Consider the following 19,650-nt stretch of genomic DNA (forward strand, 5'->3'; position numbering starts at 1 on the left):
GAATGAAAGAAAGCTTTGTTGTAAGCTCCTGATATTTTGGGGCTGTTCATTATTGCAGCGTAACCTATCCTAATATATACAGTATTTTCTATTTCCGTCCTACTCTTCCTAACCTTCAGTGGGAAAACCTTCTAGAGCTCCCTCTTACCTTATGAATAAAGGGAAAACTGCTTAGCCTGACATATAAAATTCACCTAGCCCTGACTGCTCTTTCTCCTTTTGTTTTCATTTCTTTTGCTTTGAAAGTCATTACTAGAAAAATAGCAGTTAATCACACTAGCCACATTATATGCTTAATATTTTGCTACTCTCTTTCTTATTAATTGCTTCCTGTGAGTCACATCTCTGCTTGAGACCTGATAGAGGCTATGACTAAGCCCAAAGGAGAGCTGGGCTGAGAAAGGATGGCTGGAGTAAACTCCTGCAAGGACCCCTAGTCAGAAATTGACCCAGTGGATTGATAACCAAGGCAGAGCCGACAGAACGGAAATGGCTCAGTGCCAGGATATGATGGTAGTGCTGGGGGGTAGGAAAGGTTGCATGGGCAGAGGTCACTAACCAAGCCAGAATTGAGAATTGAGCGTGGGTCCCAGAACTAAGACCCACAGAGTATTAAATGTCAAGGTCTGAAAGACACATGGGATGTTATGGACTGAATTGTGTCCCCCCAAATTCTTATGTTGAAGCCCTAAACCCCAATGTGACTGGATTTGATGATAAAGCCTCTAAAGAGATAATTAAGGTCAAATGAGGTCATAAGGGTAGGGCCCTAATACAATAATAGGAATGGTGTCCTTATAAGAAGAGGAAGCGTGTGAGCACAGAGAAAAGGCCATGTGAGGACACAGCGAGAAGACAGCCGTCTCCAGGCCCAGGAGAGAAGCCTCAGGCCAAACCAACTCTGCTAGCACCTTGATCTTGGACTTCCAGCCTCCAGAACTGTGAGAAAATACATTTCTGTTATGTAAGCTACCCAGTCTGTGGTATTTTGTTTGGGTAGCGCAGGCAGACTAACACATGGTATCAGCAAGGAGGAGGGCCCTGCAGGCCAGGGCCTGGTCAAATTAAGCACCGACACTCTATTTCCACTGCAGCTTTGCTTCCTCCATACTCATTCCCACCTGGGGGTCTCCCTACTCCAGGGGAATCCTGCCACCTTCTGACAATGAGTGTATGTCTTGTCCCTTAGACTCTTAATGGGCAGGAGCTATGATATTTCTGTCATATCACCCAGAGGCTTGTGCTACGTAAAACAAAAAGGCTCATTCGATGCTTGAGGATTGGTTGATATGTTCTCTCATCCTTCACCTGCATTGGAGATTGCTAACCCCATGGAACCCCTGAGTGGGGTTTCAGGAGCTTGCCCACAGCTTTCATCAGATTCTCAGAGGGAATCCTAGCACTAAAGTCAAAAAAAAATTCTTCAACTTAGATGTTGGCTTTCATTAGACCCTTCTCACCAGTGCTGATATGACGTGGGTCAGTTCATACACAGGAGTGTAATAAGCTCTTTATTTATCAAAGTTCTCTCATCACATTTAGACACTGGATAAGTTTCCAAATCTGATCTACAGTTCCATCTGTCAGGTGGGTATTGTTGTAGGTTTATTGTTCTCAGCTTCATGAGCTGTAAACTATTTTAGAAACGACAGCTTCAGAAACAAGAGTTTGGCTATCTGCCCATGAACATCCCCAAAGTAAAACCACACTTAAAAGACATTGTGCATTCAAGGTCTTTTTATTTATTTTTTTTTTAAAAAAACATTTTTCTCTGTTATCTAGTTATAAGAAATAATAGTGGGTCTTTTTAATCGTATTATAAATTAATAAGTCTAGAGAAAACATCCTGTGAAACTGAGGGTCAAAAGTCTCAAGCATTCCCACCTACAAAGGAACTCTGTAGGTACATATTTAGATGAGATGAATCCAGTTTTATTTAACCAAGTTATTTTTTATGTTAGCACAGATTTCTATAAGAAATTTTATTTTGATCATTTTGTAAAAACAAAAAATATCAACTTCAGTGTTAGAAAAAATATTTTTGTTGGTTAAATCTTTTTTTCATAGCCCTCTAACCAAAACCTTCTCTATATTCTCACTGATGTAATTACCTGAAATCAGTCTCATAAACCTATATCAGATAAGTGGAGAATGCTTGTTAGGATAAGAAGTTAACATTTTGGATGCTTGAGAACTCGAGAAAATTTCCTTTAGCCAACCCAGGCAAAATCTTCAGCAATGCTTGGCCTGCACACCCAGCAACAGTTCCACCAGCCTGAGGCCTTCAGGAGATGTTGAGGAGTTGTGCCTGTGTCTCCCACGCTTCCCAGGCCCAGGTGTGCCGAGAGGCCGAGGAGACGCAAAATCGAACACAGCCCACAGTTTGATCCTTCCTCTGAGGAGACTACTGCTCACACCCTAGGCCTTGGCGAAGGAAAAACAGCCCATTGTCTGAGGCGAAATCACGTCACATCACTTCATCCTGTGCCTGGAAAGGCGGTTTGGAACAAGTAATCCTGATTCTAGAGATGTCAGCCGGTTCCCAGCTGCACCGTGACTTGTTTGCAGTTCCTAGGCAAAGTGCCCAGTTTCCGCTGCTGCAAATTTCCCCAGCTGCAAAACAGAGATAGTTCTGGTTACCCTTCTCTGGCGTGTTCTGAAAGATAAGTCGGGCAAATGTTTCTAAAGTACTTGGAGTCACTTGCCTGAGGGCATATTTGCCTAGAACTATAGGTGGCATTTTTGCTTATTTTTGTTGTGTTTTTAATGTTTGTTTTGCCTTTGGCCTGACTTTGGTCGAAAATCTAAATTAAATTACAAGCATTTGTGTAACATCAATGGAACATTTACAGTATGCAAAGCACTGTGCTGGGCACGTGGAGAGTACAGAGGGGGCACATCCCTACCCTCAAGGGGCAAACAGCTCGCTCAGAAGGACAGATTAGAGCCTAGAGGCTGAGTAACTCAAGCAGGACAGTTGGCCAAGGTCGGTGGGTGGGAATCCCCCTCTACAACTGACCAGCTGGAGACCTTGGAAAAATCGCTCTGCTTACCGAGCTTCAGCTTCCTCACATGCAAATCACAATAACTAACATTTATTGAACGTCTGCTGGGTGGCAGATGTTCTATGCACTTGTATTTACTTACTTAAAACTCAGAACAACCGCCTGAGATAGACCATATTGTCGTCCCCATATTCGTGGACAATATCACCCCATCTTATAGATAAAGATGCTGAAGATTAGAAAGGTTACATAACTTGTCCCAGGTCATACACTTGGGAAGTGGTGAAGCCAAGATGCGAACCCAACCTGCATGGCCTCAAAGCGTGCAGACTTTAACACTAGACTACACTGCCCTCAAATGGGAACGTAGTGATAGTCACCTCATACAGACTTAGGATCCACTGAAACAATGCATGAGCCACTGTTAGCACAGTGTCTGACACATAATAAATGTGCAGTAAATGTAGAAGCAGCAGTAGAAGAAATTAGACACATATATAAATAACCAGAATGCCGAGTCAAAAATAAACACATGGTCCAGTCAATTTCACAGGAAAACGCCTGCTCATGGACCAATCAATATATGGGGGGTTATAGTAAGGAGTTGTGTTGGGGGAGAGCAGTCTATGAATGGCAGTATTTCCGAATCGGCATACAAGAGAGCTATAATGTACAGGAGTGATGCTTCATATACAGGTAAATTTCTGAAGGGCACCCAAAAAAGAGTTCAGGTGTCTGCAGTAGCTATTGCTAAAATTCAGACTGTATCTGTGAGAACAATTTCCAATTAAGCAATGTAAAAATGCATCTGCGGCAATTCTTCTCCCCTTCCTTAACCTCCACCCCCCAACTTCCTTTAGGAAGAAACAACACCATGGAGTTTCTTTTCAAAGCCTTAAAATACAGATCCCCCAAAAAGGGATCCTGTTTGTAAAACCTTTTAGAGTTGTTTGAAAGAGAGAGAGAAAAAAAAAGGGCATAAAGAGCCAAGTACTTATATTCCAGCCAAGTTATGAGTCTCTGAGAACAAGAGCTTGAGGGAGGACTGTTAACCCCATCTTCTGGGGCAGAGTGAGCTCTTCCCCTGTGGGTCTGCACTGCCTGCGAAGCTCAGCGCGCCCGCTGTGAGTGAGAGGCCAGCCTGCTAGAGAACAGCAGGAATCGGCAACAAAAACGATGACAGTCTGAAATACGCCCCAGCGCCAACCTCCAAATTCGTCTGTCACTTCAGACCCTGACTAGTTGACAGAGCAGCAGAATTTCAACTCCAATAGACTTGAATGTGTTTCTGGGCAAAGAAGCAGAGCTAACGAGGGACGAGATTTAAAGAGTTTCTCTTGGGTATTTATCAAATTTTTATTTCCTGGCTGTGTGCAAAGAAGGGATTCAATTTCAATTGTCTACTAAGGCTCTGGGTCCGGCCACCTACCTGAAGGTAAATTTTAATGAATTGACTGTATCGTCTAATTGCATTTGTTAAACTGATGTGGATGATCTGATGAAGCTGTCTAATATTTGTGCCTAATACAAAGCCATTTATTTATCAAAAAAACCCTTTTGCATGATTTGCAGAAAAGCTACTTAATAAGGGATTTTAACACTTGTATTCATGTTTCCTTTTCTTCTCCAAGATTAAATAGTCAGTACTAGTAAATGCTGGTTTTAGTATAACCAAGAACACAAATGTAGTGCTGTTGTTAACCAAATTAGCATCAGATCTTGGTGAAATCCGAATCCTGAAATGTGTTTTGTAGAAATACTTTACTAAATATATTAAATAGATCATAGGAAAAGCATTTTTTTAAAACTTTCAAATCAAAGTAATTTGTGTATTTTCCATGTCTAAATAATCTGAAGTTATTCAGTCTCAACCATCGTCCGAGTCTGTACCTAACAGCAATGTAGAAATGAAACAGCTTGCTTTTGCAAAAGGTAGGAAAATCTCTATAATACTGTATTCTTCTTTGATTATTTTTTAGTTGTTGTGACTATTATCTCTTTTCTAATTCTCTTTTACAGCTTGGTGACTAACTGTTTCTTGTCTCCTATCGTTTGTTAAGATGCACACACACATACATAAAATTCCTCTAATTTCTAATAATGTCTTAATTAGGAAGGAAAAAAGGAGGGAGGGAGGGGAATCAAAGAGCTAGAGATGATGATAACCCTTGTATTGTAAGGTACTATCGTCTCTGGCTCTAGCTTCTAAAATAAAACAATAATGCAAGTCATGCTCACTCATTCCTCCTCCGTATTAGAGGTCACCCTGCAGGAGGAAACCATGCTCTCAACTGCGGATCGATACTCTCGATACTGGAAACCAAGAGGCACTGCAGAAAGAGTCTCTGTCTTGCACTGCCTTTAATCTACAGAGGCGAAAGATGTCACCTTGGCATTGTATCCGAGCTCTCCTCTGGCCCAGGGCCTGAATATACTGAATAGAAACGTTCACTCAACCCAACTCAGCAGAAATCTTTTTTAAAAATTCTCCCCTTTCTCACGGGTACCAGGCTTTTTCAGTTCACAGCTTATTCAGCTAAACCTTGATGTTTATGACTATTCTTAACTATGACTATTTAAAAAAAGAAAAAGAAAACCTCTCTTAGGAAAGATTTCTGTTTATTCAACGAGATCTAGCAAAGCAGAGCAGTCTATTTCATCTACTTATCATCCAGCCAGCTAACGCTGCGCTCCACATTTTGGAAAAGAATATGTATGTGTTATTAATGAATCTTGCCTTTTTCTTTCAGGGATGTTTTGTACAGCCATTAGGCAATCAGAGTACTGGGATTTCCTTTTCAGGTCTTTTGGGATTTAATCCTAATAGTCTGTCATGGCACAGCTTCACTTACCAACTATGTAAAAGTAATAAATAGTGATGACAGAAATGAAATGAATAGTGATGCATCTGGAAAACTCTAAAACATTATTCACTTCATTTCCTCTCAACTACTATTTTTACTCAACTGATTTGTAATAGTACACAAACATTGCTATTTCAGTTAAGTTTAGCACAATGTCCAGAAGATGTTGGGAATCTTTTTCTACCAAGAAGAAGATAAACAACTGTTGTTAAAAGACTTCTGGTGCCCTTTGCCCTCACATATCATTCTGAAACAACCTTCAGTGAAGGAAAAGGGGGCCCCATAAATCCAGAAGAATTTCCCCAGTAGGCCTGGCTGCCCAAGAGATGCCATACTAGGCCAGAGTCTGGTTCTTACAGGGCCCACAGGGCATCTTCTGCCAAAGGCTGAGCTTGCAATGGTAGTATCACTTGGAGCTAGCCTGGTTTGTGTCTTGGCATCACAAGATGGACAGAACTCTGGGGAACAGAGTGTGTGGCCTTGACCGATTGTAGGGAGATGATGTGATAGCGTGGAGAAGATCGTGAGCTCTGGAAACACACAGACCTTGTTCATATCCAGGCTTTAGCAGGCTCTATGACTTTGGGCAAATGACTCTTTGAGCCTCAGTCTCCTCATTTGTGGAAATGGAGATCATAAAATTAGTTGCTCCTTCAGAGATTGTTGTGAGAATTAAGTGAAAAAAACAGCTATGCTGGTACATATGAAGCAATCAATGGATCAGAGCTAATATTAAAGTAATAGCCTACTTAAACATCCCCACTGGAACTCTGTAGAAAGGGAATTTACTCTAGGTTTTCCCTCGGGCCTTCTTCCTTGTACTTACACACTTTGCTGTATAATCAAATGTCCATGCCAGGTCTGTGCCTCGGAGTCAGCGCAGTAGCGTGGACAGAGCATGGTTTCAGAATCGAACACACCTGGGTCTGAATCCTGAGTCTGCCTCTTACAGGCTGTGGGAGCCTGGGCAATCGCTTCACACCTTCCAGCTTCAGTTTACCCATCTATTAAGCAAATAGTGATAATAATACCCACAAATGGGGTTGATGTTGGAATTAAACAAGATGTTTTTTAAATGCCAAATACAGCACCTAGCAGAGTACTAGACACACAGGAAATTTTATTGGTTGCTTATAAGAAATCTCATACATCAATGAGAAAGTATTCAGTTCTATACTTGGAGTGATTTTTCTGGTAGTAAAATTGGGGATCAAGAAGGAAATTTTCTTTAAATCATCTTTTTTTATCCAAAGAAATGGAAAAATAAACCTGACACTATTGTATTCTCCCAGGTGGGGGTCCGGGGGCCTCAACATGAAGTATTTATGACTACGAGTCTTTACTACTTCTTCAATTAGTTGCTTCTTAATGGCCAAGTCAAATGGAACCAAAGAGAGTTTTCTGTTTCAGATTGCCATTAAGAAGAGTCAGATAAAATGCTGCTTTGCAGTCAATTCTGTTTTGTTGGCCTACTTGGACAGGAGAGAAGGCCCCCAACATTCCTCCTTTCTGATCTTTTCTAAAGGCAAGAATAGGGATTTTGACTTGTTCTAGGGGATATTTTTTCCTCTCTGACTGAGATTCAAACTAAAGGGCTTAGTTTTTGTTTTTTGTTTTTGTGAACCTCTCCCCTATGTTCCTAGCATTGAAGTGTCAGCTGCTTTTTCTGGCCACATGTAGCAGGAGCAGCCTGTTGTCATAGCAATGAAAGGGTATAGAGAGACTCGAGTTTCATGACCTGCTCTGTGAAATAACTCTTAGTCTGCTTTAAAATCCTTCTTTAGAAATGAAGTCTCCAGTCCTGGCTTGTTCCCTTCCTGTTATGCAACCAACTTATGTACACCAACTGCAGTAGCTAAATGTTTCCTTTGAAGAGTCAATGAATAGGTGATAAGAAAATGAACAAGAAAGCTACTAACACAGTGATCAGTTTACTGCGGAGCGCAGGGGACAAACAACTGGAAAGGCAAGGGCAGAGAAATAGAAATGACCTCACTCTATAACACATACTGCACATGCCGCAATAAATCCATTTTCTGAGTTCCCACGGCCTCCTCTCATCTTCACGCTGTGTTGTAGTATCATGGTTAGCCCGGGGATTCTGGGGCTGGCTGCCTGGACTCGAATCCTGGCACTCCCTAGTGTTTCTATCGTATCCACTCTCTTTGCCTTCGTCTTCTCATCTGTAAAATAGAGATCATAATAGTCATAAAATTGTGGGAATGGAATGAGATACTGTATGTAAGGCTCTTATTACAGTATCTGACCAGTGATAAAGGTTGGCTGTTAAGCTCACAAACCTCAGTTTCCCCTGCTTGTTAAACAGGGATAACAGCTAATTCATAAGTTTGCTGGAAGATTAGCTGAAATAACAGGTGTAAGTGCTCAATCAGCAGTAGTTCTTTTAATACTTTTCATCATTAATTCTAACTCTGAATACAATGGCTTTTTTGAACTTTGAGTGTCCCAGTGAGTAAACTGTAATGAATACAGGCCTCAGAATTATCATTGTATAAACATGAGCCGTTGCATTTCTAAAGAGAAAAGAAAGAATTAAGGATTTTTACATTTATAAAGAGTAAAGATTCTTCTCATCTTAACACTAGGGCGAAAGGTATTAAGACATCTTATCTTTCCTTAAAATGCTTTTGATTAAAGTTTCTGTTTTAATTTCTTCAGTGTTTTCTAGGTCATGCAGTTACGTAAATAACTAATCTTATGTCTCAAACAACTAATGGATTCAGTGTTCTACTCCATGCAAAATGCAGAGTGTCACAGGAGCGACCAGAGAGAGGGGCCGTGCTCCCGTGGAGCTTAGTGACTAGTTAGGGAGATAGTCATTAGTCAAATCATCACATTAATACACAGTGCATACGCCCAAACCTAAGGTGACCTCAAATACAAAGCCATCTTCATTTTTCTGGTGAAAATATACCCAAAGTCTTTGGCCAACCTAAATGCACAAATGGATAAAGGATTGTAATGTATACTGAGGATACTTACTCTATTGTTACGCATACATATTTAAAATCTCATTTTAAATATTTTATACTTACAATATGTTAAATATTTAATTTTAATTTAATATCAATACTTTAAATATTTTATACTTATAAAAATGACTTTTTCCATTCTCACAGTTCATGAAACAGCTTTGTTAGCACTCTCTATATGCATCTTTAACCTCAGTGTCTGTGTTCACTGGACCCACTCTGTAATTACCTAATACGGAGCAGTGCATCATCGCTTCTCTGCAAGTTGTTCGTAACACACTTACCAAAATCTGCTGACGCTGCAAATTTGATCCCCAAGCATAAATTCTCATACTATGGTGATGACCTCCTCACATTAATTACTTGCTATATTGTTTTTTCCAGTACTCTTTAAAGGGCTTATTTAAAACCACTTGAGTCTGTAATGTGTGGTTTTCTAAAGCTGCAATTTCAACACTTGCAATAATGAAGTCATACCTCAAGCATAACTACTAAATCTGTTTTAAATATCTTTATTATTTATTATCTTTTGGATTGTCAAGGTGACCTTCTTAAGAACAAAAATAAGCATTGCTAGAGATCATTTAAGGCTGTTTTCCTGAAATGGTACTTTGCAGTTCGAAATGAGGTAACTGAGATGATGGCCTTTAATGGAAGAGATCTCAGAAGCACTAAAATAGAAAGCAAATCCCTCTTTTTATAGCATAATTTGGGGGGAGGGTTGAAAAATTCACATTAAATTTGAACGTGTATTGCATATAACTATATGCTGAAGTAAGTGTTAAGAGGGAAAAGCACCTTTGTTCTAAGAAAGTGTGTAAGGAGTCTGATCTCCACTCAAGGTCAGTGATGGCTTTCCTCCATCTGAAGGCCAAATAAAGGATAACTTGGTGGTATGTGTGTGTGTGTGTGTGAGAGAGAGAGAGAGACAGAGAATGTTGGGTGGTGGTGGTTGGGCGAGCGGGTGCTGGCAAGAGAACTCTGTGAGTGTGAACACCTTGTGCAAAGAGCCAGTAGCAGGAGGGATATGGCCTGTTGAAGGAACAGGGAGAAGGCCAGCTCCTCTGAGAGCAAGGGGCAGAGGAGCGGGAGACGTAAATGCTAAGCAGCTCCCCATAAGGCCCTCTTCCCTGAGCACTAAGTGTCCTTAGCCTCCACTTGTTTCATATTTAACATGTATCTTTAACGTCTCTGTTGAGTTCTGGTTAGACTCAAAGCCCCCACAGCCATGAACCATGTCTATCCCTCACCTGGGCCCACATGGTGGTAGGTCTAATTAGAAAGGATGATGGGCAGTTGAAGGTGAGAGCTCCAGAAACATCTGTATCATTGAGTCTATCATATACACTTGCCGGCCTCGGATAGTTTGATTTCAGATGGTGACTCAGCACAGAAGTCAGAATAGAAGCGCGTCTTTTCTAATCCTTCAGATTACTTTAATGTCAAGCTACAGAGCTCTCCCAAGAGACGTATTAATACTTTAAAAGCCCTAAAGCATCAGTGTTAACTCTGGATCAGGTAACAACATGTATATGTTAGCCAAGATACGACTAAAGGATTTGTTCTCTGATAACGAAGCCTTTGGCTATCACGTAAAGACAGAATGAAGAGAATACTCTGTTTGAGTTTGATTATGAAGTACCTATGATAATCATTTTGTTTGCTACATTTCCTTCAAAGGAAATTTTTCCGTAGTTATGATAATTACTAAAAATAGCAGCCTACAGGCTTCCTCTGATATAAACGAATTCAACAGAAGATACCTGGCCTTATTTGGAAGCGTGGGTGTGCTTACTCCAAGAAATGATATGGCAATAGTAAGAAGAAAAATAAAATAACAGGACAAACAGTCAATGCAAACCTCTCCTTTTTCTAGGGTAGTTGGGATGTCTTTTTCAATTTGTTTGACTTTAGACAAGGCAAGAGGAACAGATCAAGTACTCATCATCTGCTCTGAAAACCAAAAATGCTGAAGCAAGTTTCCTTGGCCTAGAAAGAAAGAGGAGGACTTGTAAGTTTGGCTGAGGCTTCCAAGAAAGGAGCCAACAACTAGGGGGAGGGGGAGAGGTTCAGCTTGAAGGACTCAAGGCAACGTGAGGAAAATTCAATTAGAAAGACTTGAAGCAATAACACCTAGCACTGAAATTTCCGAGGAGTCATTGACATAGCCAATACGAGAGATGGAAAAGAATAGACTCCAAGCCTATTCCTCCCTTTAGAGGGATGCATGGCCATGTTTACACTAGTTCAGTGATCAGACAGCTCGTTAATGCTCAGAAGAAAAGGAAAGAGAAAGGGGATAAAAAGAGAAAAGAGGTATAGCGAGATGAGAAGTGCCCAGTGGTGACAGACGGTTACGTTAAATAAATTTAAGTGGCAAAGCAACATGCAGAATGTCAAAAATAAAATTTACCTTTTTAAGTTTAAATTCAAACTAATGTTCTCAATTAATAAATTAATTAATGTTCTAAAAAGAAACTATAGGGGCCAGCCCAGTGGCTTAACGGTTAAGTTCACGCACTCTGCTTTGGCAGCCTGCCCGGGGTTCACTGGTTCGGATCCCGGGTGCAGACCTACACAAAGCTCATCAAGCCACACTGTGGTGGCATCCCACATATAAAATAGAGGAAGATGGGCACAGATGTTAGCTCAAGGCTAATCTTCCTCAGCAAAAAGAGATGGATTAGTGGTGGATGTTAGTTCAGGGCTAATATTCCTCAAAAAAAAAAAAAAAAAAACTATACGAACTGAAAAGAAATCAAATACAAAAATCTACTCTGACCTAATCTTATTCTAATTTAAATTTCTAGAAAATATTGTAGAAACTGAAATGGAATGAATTATAAATAAAAACTCAAAATGAACCAGAGTACCCAAAATATATTCTGGTTGCTTTTGTAAGTTCACTCCTAAGTCTAGATGCAGAATGATGTCCTAGGCTGTGCCAAACTTTAGACACACTGCCTTTCTCTAGGAGATAGAAATTTCAGGACACCAAAAGCCAGAGAGACTAGGAAATGTCCTATGTTCCCTACCAAATGCAAGGTCAAAGTAGTATTTAGCTATCATGCGTACTGCTTTCCACGTGCCACCTGAAGGACTGTGTACTCCGTCTTAGAGGCGGGAGCTGGCATTGCTCCAGCAGAAATCAGCGGTGGCTGACACACACATGGCCCTTTTTGCGTGTGCCTTTCTGGCCAATCCCTGCAGGCTTGGCTGGGCTACATTTCCAGCTAGAGGGGAAAATATTCAGGCCCTTTTTCTTGTTTTTTCCACGGACAGAACTTGTAGACCTGCTGAGAAATCTAATTACAACCTCCTTTCATGGTGAAATCCAATTACAACCTCTCCCTTGGTGAAAGCCAATCCTTTTGATACAAAAGGAAGCTAAACAAAGGGGTTTCAAGCAGGGGATGTGCCTGTGTTCTGCTTTCTCTCTTAGGCAACTATGCAGAAAGGTTACAATGACCTTGGCTTTCCTTGCTTAGGAACAATGGGCATAACCTATTAGGACTCCCTTTCCCATAAGAAGAAAAAGTATTTTCATTTCTAACGCTGGGAGTTTCTGGGGATTTGCTCAAGGATCCATTTGTTGGGCAAAGCAAATTTTGAGCCACCCTCCACACACACACTTTTGATTCAGCAAGATGATGTCTCTTATTGAACTTGCAATGTCAAGTTAAAACCAGAAAAAAGTCGTGAGTTGTTTAAGCCAATCTCCTCTTGTAATCTGCTCCTGGCATCTTTAGTGTTCTCTCCCACCATTTCAGCCAACCTGTTTGCTTGAGGAAAATGAGAAACTGCAGAGCTGCTTGCAGAAGGGCCACCCTTAATTCCTAAAACCTAATTGAGATAAATGGAGACAGTTCTCAAAATAGTCATTCATGGAAATATATATTTTATAAGTCGCTGGGATAAGTGTATAATTGATGAAACAATAAAATTACTAAACGTGTTTAATCAAATCTGTATCACTACTATAGTCTACTGAATATGTATAAAATCCAGATTTTCAGCTTATCCCCCAAAATAGACAAAATTTTTGTAAGGAGCATCTGGTCAACTAATAGGTTTTTAATTGAATATGAGTGGAGTGAGGAGTGGTAAATGCTTTTGTTTTCTTTTGTTTTGTTTTAAATTGGATAAAGTTTACCCAAGGTTCAATAAAAATGCTATGCCGATAGAGTTACTAAAAGTAAATAAACAAGGGTAAGAATCCACCATTCAGAGGGACCCTCTAATAGCTCTGAAAACAAAGCATGTTTGCTATACTTGATTCAACTTTAGTTACCCAATCCTCTATATAACATGATAGGGACCCCGTGGGAAGGTGGCCTGAGACCTCCAAAAGGCAGAAGAATTGATCTTGATCACAGGTCAATGAAAACCTGTAGCTAGTTCCAAGATCTTCAAGTTCTCTTAGCTCATTGGAATCATTTTTTTTTAAGGATTTTATTTTTTCCTTTTTCTCCCCAAAGCTCCCCCATACATAGTTGTATATTCTTCGTTGTGGGTCCTTCTAGTTGTGGCATGCGGGACGCTGCCTCAGCATGGCTTGATGAGCAGTGCCATGTCCGCGCCCAGGATTCGAACCAACGAAACACTGGGCCGCCTGCAGCGGAGCGTGCGAACTTAACCACTCGGCCACGGGGCCAGCCCCTGGAATCATTTTTAACTCTCAAGCCATTAGGTCAGTGGATTCCCTAACCTTTTATTGGGGACGATACAACTTTGAGCGAACTCTAAATCAACACAGGTTTCTGTGGGAATTCAGAAAACAAAACACAAATGCTGAGTCCCAGGTGTCTTCTTGCTCTCTCTTTTTCTTCCCTGGTCCCCAATTCCAGCACATAACAGTACGCTTTGAGGACCTCATTGTGGGATGCAGGTTACACTCTTTCTAGGAAATCTTTTCAGTAATTTCCTAAACTATAGGTCGAGGGAGACACTAGAGGCTTTTGTTTTAAACTGGGACAGCTTTTGGTGTAGACCTTGGTACTCCCAGAGATCCCAGTAGCTCCTTAGATAAGCATGGGGGAGGGAGCGGGAAGTACCCCCATCAGCTCACTGATAAAAACAGCTGATTGATGTCTTCTTGTGATCTGAAAACAATTTAAAGTGATTGATTTCTAAAGCAAATGTTTTCTCATAATTTGAAAACTACTCAGGGTGGGAATGTAGGAGGTTACCATAGACTGAGATCTGGATTTGATTAACTTCTTTTCTTTCCCAAAAGATGACACACAAAAATCCAGCCCATGGTTACTTGACATTTGGGTCTTTGTTGTTTTATTTTTCTCAAATTCTGTATGTTTGGAAGGTGGCCACAGTAAGCTCTGAGGCTGTGGTCACGGCTGGAGGTGGCTGACCCACCTCATGCTTCCCAGCACGTTGATAGCAGGGCTGATATCTCCAGAGATCCATCAGTCTAGTTATTGAATGCGGTCTGTACATTTTAGTGCCATGAAACCAAAAACAGTCATTGTCCCAAAAGAATTAACAACAGATTTCTTTGTATGGTATTATTCATTCAAAATACAACTTTGTTTCAATTTGGCTAATTAGACCACTCTTGATTAGCCAAATTTCTACATGTTCTGGGACTAGCCACCCAAAAACAGTGTCTTTAGAAAAATGTTTAAAATGGTCAGTCAGACTGAGCTAATGAGTTGGGTTTCCTTTGGTGTGGGAAAGGGCTGGAATGAAGGCAAAAGAGCCGAGACACTAATTTCCTTCCCAAGGCTCCAGATTAATCCTGGTGTCATAACATTCTAGAGACTGCATGAAAAGAGAAGTGGAAGAGTACGGTAGAGTGAACAGTGCCAGGTTCCAACACAAAATTCTCCCAGAGCTAGTTGCCCATATTTCTTTCTAAAACTCTTCAAACCCAAAGCACCTTCAAATCTTGTGATTACATCAGTGAAATCATCTTTATTGAGTGCTAATCACGTTTTAATATCTTGTAGCTTTTGATTTTCTCTAAAGATGAGGACTGCTGTGTTCAATTTAAAAAGAAAAATGTGCACCCATTAAGGAATGTAGGAGAGGAAAACTTTTTCCTCTACCCTCTTATGTTCAGTAATTCAAGAGCGCAAATTAACCTGACAAAAGACAAGTTAACAGGAGAAAAAGCTGTATTCCTATGTACAGAGGAGCCAACAAAAATAGCTGGCTCCCTAAATGGTTAAAGTTAAAGGCTCACATACCTAATTTAGTAGGGGAAGACTGGCGGAAGAAATAGCTTCTGTGGGAAGAACAAAGAGATTTCTTTAGGAAAAACAAATGGGTTTTTAGAACAAACTGGAGGTATGGAGAGTTTGTGATGTTTATCTCTACAGGTATAAGCGGTCTTTCTGTCTTCTTCAGGATTATGAAACTCCCCTGGAGAGAGATCTACAGTAAGTTTACTCTCGGTCTCTCTCCTGGGACTAGAAGCTGCCTAGAAAAGGGAATTTACGGCAATTCTCGTTTCGCAGAAGTTTCTGCTTTTAGTCAGATAAGGGAAGCTCTGAGAAGCCTGCTTTCTGCATCTGCTGAATCTCAAATGTCTTCATCTCAGAATAATCTTTATACGAACTCCAGGGTTCTGAGTGGGTCCCCACAGCAACTGTAGAGAGACTTGAAACCGGGCAGCACTGGAGAGCAGGGGCCAGCTTTGTCGGTGGGGGATCTGAAAATACTCAAACCCATGAATCCTAAATTTTGAATCAAAGGTTGTGTTGGTCAAGGTCCCAGCATGGAAATGATAGATGCAGGCAGGAAAATTGAACTTGGAGATTTAAGGGAGTGTAATTAAGGGATTATCTTGGTAATGGTGTGGACAGGGTACAGAGAAGCCCCGAGGGGGTGCAGGAACAGGCCACTAAGAGCTAAGCTGGTCTGAGCCACGGAAGGGAGCACTGCCTGAACCCAGATGGAAAATGCTGTCTGGAGAGGTCACTGAGAGGGGCTGTGACCTCCAGAAGAGGGACCCAGTCACACAGAGGGAGCTGAGAAAATACATACTCTGATTTTACTCTCCTCCTTCCCTCTGATCCTTCCTGCCAGGGCCCCCCATTGGCTGAACCCAACAGAAACCATCAGGAAGAGAACCTGATGACGCACAGCACACAGGCCCTGGGACAGCTCAGGGTGGAGAAGGCTGCACAGTGGTTGTGGAGTGGATCTGGGGGAGCAAAGGGAAGATATCTGGATATTCAAAGAAAAGAAAATCTCTTCCCAATGTGGGAGAGGCAGAATTCACAGCTGTAGACCAGCTAGCTGTATTCGCGCCTTGCTTGAATGAATCTTCTAGCACTGCCTCTCTGAAGGCATGGATAAGTTTAGGTTTTACACCCTATTTTCAAAGGGCTTCTCAAAACTCAGCCATGAAACCCATTAGGGTTTATCGTGTCTGCTCCTTTCACAGAAGGCCAGTAATGAGTGACGTTGCCCCACCGGGCAAGCAATTGTTTCCCCATTCAATGTGTTGGCCATCACCAAGGCGGAGGAGAAGTCTAGACCCCGTGCTGAATCCTGGAGGGACTTCTGCTTGCAGTGAGAGCTTTCACTAGTGGTTCACACAAGAACTACTCATCAAAGCCCCCCATTGTTCCCCAGTGGGTCCCAACCCCATGAGAATGAGGTTAGTTGGAACTGTTCTTAGGTATGATTTGCTGTTTTTCTTGATCTTGGAAGGGAACTACCTCAGCGAATAATTCTTGGTACATTCACAGAGCTGAAAGCACTTGAAATTCCTCTTCCAACTAGAACTTAACAACCAATTTACTCTATTAACAAAAGGAGAGAGACAATTTCCACTGAATCCAAAGAGGTTTTATATTATGCTGGTGGACTTTAACTAAGATGGGAAGTTGAAATAAGAGTAGTCAGAGGAGAAAGCTAAGAACCTGGCATTCAAAGGAAAGAAATCCAGGGAGGCAGAGAATAAAATAAATACCGGGCAGAGAGAAGAGCTAAAAGCAGAGAAAGAATAAGATTAATATATCGGATCATTTTAGGGGTTAGGTAGCCTTCAAAAGGTGAATTGTCATGCTATTAACAGTACAAAGCAAATCATTCAGATATTATTAAGTCCTGCAACCTGACAAATGCCACAGGACTTCAGGTGAGCCATGCTCAGGGGTGGATTCAAAATTGTGAACCAGAAGTTTACACACTGTGTGGGATCTTCTTTTTTAAAAATAGAAAAGTCAAAATCAGGTACAGGTCTTGTAAGAAGCCTGTCCAAGTGAGAAGCCCTGAAACTTAAACTTCTTAGCTTTGCGGTACTTCCACCTCTGGCCACACTCAGATGTCAATACCCAAAGAATATGCAAAAAAAGGAGGAAGAATAAATTCATGTCAACATGAGAAAACCCAGTGTTCACAGAGTAAGAGGGAATCAAAGGGCAGATGTCATAATGTGATTTGAGCGAAGAGAAATAAATATGGCCAAAATGATTTCTCCCTCTGCGCCACAGGGCAGGGAGTAGTGGAGACTTTCTGAAGCGCTGGCAAATGCCTGAGGAAAAAAACAGAGCGATGCCTCCACAGGTCCAGCCCGGGCGGAGTTGGGAACGGAGACAAAGGGAGATTAGTGAGTGGTGAGTGGCACAACACGTGAGGAACTCTGAAAGGAATGATGAAGAAGGGTGGAAACATGGCTCTCACACAATCTTGCCTAAGATAAGCCTGTGGGGATCCTCTAAATATAATTAAAGTAATCCCTAATTACACATCGCAGAAAAAGGAGAATGTACTAATTTCTTCTGAGCTAGAGAGAGATAGATCTTTGAGAATGTCCCTGAAAAGCCACCCCTTTTGAAATTCTCCTATCCTTTGGCTCCATGCTCTTCCTTCATGACTGGGACAGTGGCACACAGGGATGTTCAGGAAGATCGCACTGGATGGACTGTCTGTGAAGTGGAGTGAGGTGACGCGTGGGAATACATGTGTGGTACACAGGTGAAGTACTTAGCATAGTACCTAGCATAGAGTAAAATCTCAAAAAATATAAGCCATGACATTAGCTACTATATTAAACAACCAATGAAAAAAAACCTACTTTTTCAATAAAATAATAATTTGATGAACATAAGTGATTCTATTATTAATGAACACACTTGAGTGCTATTTCACCCAAGATGTTTAATGTTTATCCCAATTCTTTGATGCTACTTAGAAACTTACTGACTTAAAACACCAACCGTTTCAAAAAGTCTCAAGATTTTGTGGGTCAGGAGTTTGGGCAGGTCACTGAGATGTACTGAGCCAGCAGATGAGCTGCTCTGGCGGGTCCAGGTGGCTCCACTCACACGTCCTGTGCCTTTGCGAGGACACATGGAAAGCTGGGGTTGGCAGGGACCATTGAACAGTGTCTTCTGTGGCATGACAGTCTCTTTACAAGGTGGCTTGGGGCTCCCCAAATGAGTGTTCCCAGAGATCCAGGTCAAAACTCCAAGGCTTCTTATGAGTCAAGCCCCAGAATATCACTTCCGCCCCAATCTTTTGTTCAAGTCACTAACACTGGTCCAGATTCTGGGGGAGGAGAATTTGACTCCACCTCTCTATGGTAGGAGGAGCAAAGGATTTAAAGTATTTTTATTATACCATAGTGTTTATACATATTAAAGTAAAACTGTTAGGAATTGTCTCAAGACAGCTACCCACATGAGCTAAAATAGAGTTGATGTTTGTGGGTGTTTGGTTCTTGATAGGAGACCTGCTTCCACAATGTCAGATGTTTCATCTAGATATTTGTTCTGATGGTGCATGGGCTAGCCGGCAGAAGAACTCCAGGCATTTGAAATTCCAAACCCTGGCCAGAAAGCCATACCCATAAAAATGCAGTCTAGCTGTCATCTTTTAAAATTCCAGATGAGGTTTGCCTGAAAGTTCGGTGATGAGATATTCTGTTCCTAACAGAAGGAAAAGGCTCTCCTTGAATTTCCCCACTATCTCTCATCTTTAACCACTCTAGACCCATGACAAAAATCAGCGGAAGGAAGGAAAGAAAGAAGTAAATTAAGAACTCTAAGTAAAGGGATGAATTGAAGTCTCTGTGGAGTATTACTTACAGGATTATTAAGCCATTTTTTTGCCTTATGAGTGTTTCAAAGAAAGTATATCTTTCATTTCATTTTTACAGTTGATGAAATTACCAAATGACTATATGATCACATTTGAGTCTCAAAACAGCCCTAGAAGATAAATAGGAAAGGTACTATTATTTTTCCTCTTTTGTGGATGAAAAAACCAGTGATTTGACCAGTCTCCTGGCTGGCAAAAGGCAGTTCAGGTCTGGAACTTAGTCTTCCGTTCTATACCATGTGTTCATTCACCTATGCTGCTGTCTGTGAATAAACTCATGCATTTGGGCAAAATAATATTTATCTAATTTCACATCAACACTGCATATATGTCTTCAAGAATAATGACCCTGTGTTCAAAAATTTGACTCATGTCTGCATTTTTCACCTAGAGTTTTATTTGCTCTTTCTGCAAAAATAACCATCTGCATTTTTTAGAGAGTGCACACCAAATTCAAATGTCTCAAAATATACAACTTTTTACTCATCCAAGAATAAATTATATTCATCATGCTTAGCAAGGACATCATGGGTTTCATTTTCAAAGTACTTTGCAAGCACCAGCTAATTAAGCCTGCCTGCAATCTTCACCATGAGAGTTCTTTTCAAAATATCTCTCATTCTCCAGGAATGTTCTTCACTCTGTCTTATTTATACAAATCAGCACAGTTGTTCCGTTCTTAAAATAAGAAGCTGGAGGCCATGAAATTATTTTGAT

General features: G+C 41.0%; 1 protein-coding gene and 1 long non-coding RNA gene across 8 annotated transcripts in view; one reads left to right on the top strand and one right to left on the bottom strand.

Moving 5' to 3' along the window:
* Nucleotides 1-1,715: 1,715 nt before the first annotated feature.
* The window catches only part of LOC102150862 (uncharacterized), a 41,184-nt gene continuing 23,249 nt past the window's right edge, over nucleotides 1,716-19,650 (bottom strand). Inside the window, exons 2-3 of one of the 2 annotated variants that reach the window (XR_290048.4) lie at nucleotides 7,880-8,052; nucleotides 1,716-2,613 (exon numbers count right to left, since the gene is read on the bottom strand). This is a non-coding gene — a long non-coding RNA (uncharacterized lncRNA). Of the gene's footprint in view, nucleotides 2,614-7,865; nucleotides 8,053-19,650 lie in introns of both variants that reach the window. The other variant, XR_001380457.3, reaches the window with a different exon arrangement.
* The window catches only part of SPARCL1 (SPARC like 1), a 43,368-nt gene continuing 27,106 nt past the window's right edge, over nucleotides 3,389-19,650 (top strand). The window contains exons 1-2 of one of the 6 annotated variants that reach the window (XM_070263442.1): nucleotides 3,865-4,440; nucleotides 4,863-4,937. In XM_070263442.1, the coding sequence (XP_070119543.1) occupies nucleotides 4,913-4,937 (25 nt within the window). In that variant the 5' untranslated portion in view covers nucleotides 3,865-4,440; nucleotides 4,863-4,912. Of the gene's footprint in view, nucleotides 4,441-4,862; nucleotides 4,938-19,650 lie in introns of all 6 variants that reach the window. The other 5 variants (XM_070263444.1, XM_070263446.1, XM_001496019.5 and 2 more) reach the window with 5 other exon arrangements.

The sequence above is a fragment of the Equus caballus genome, chromosome 3 (genome assembly GCF_041296265.1).
Source record: "Equus caballus isolate H_3958 breed thoroughbred chromosome 3, TB-T2T, whole genome shotgun sequence".
NCBI classification, from domain to species: Eukaryota; Metazoa; Chordata; class Mammalia; order Perissodactyla; family Equidae; genus Equus; species Equus caballus.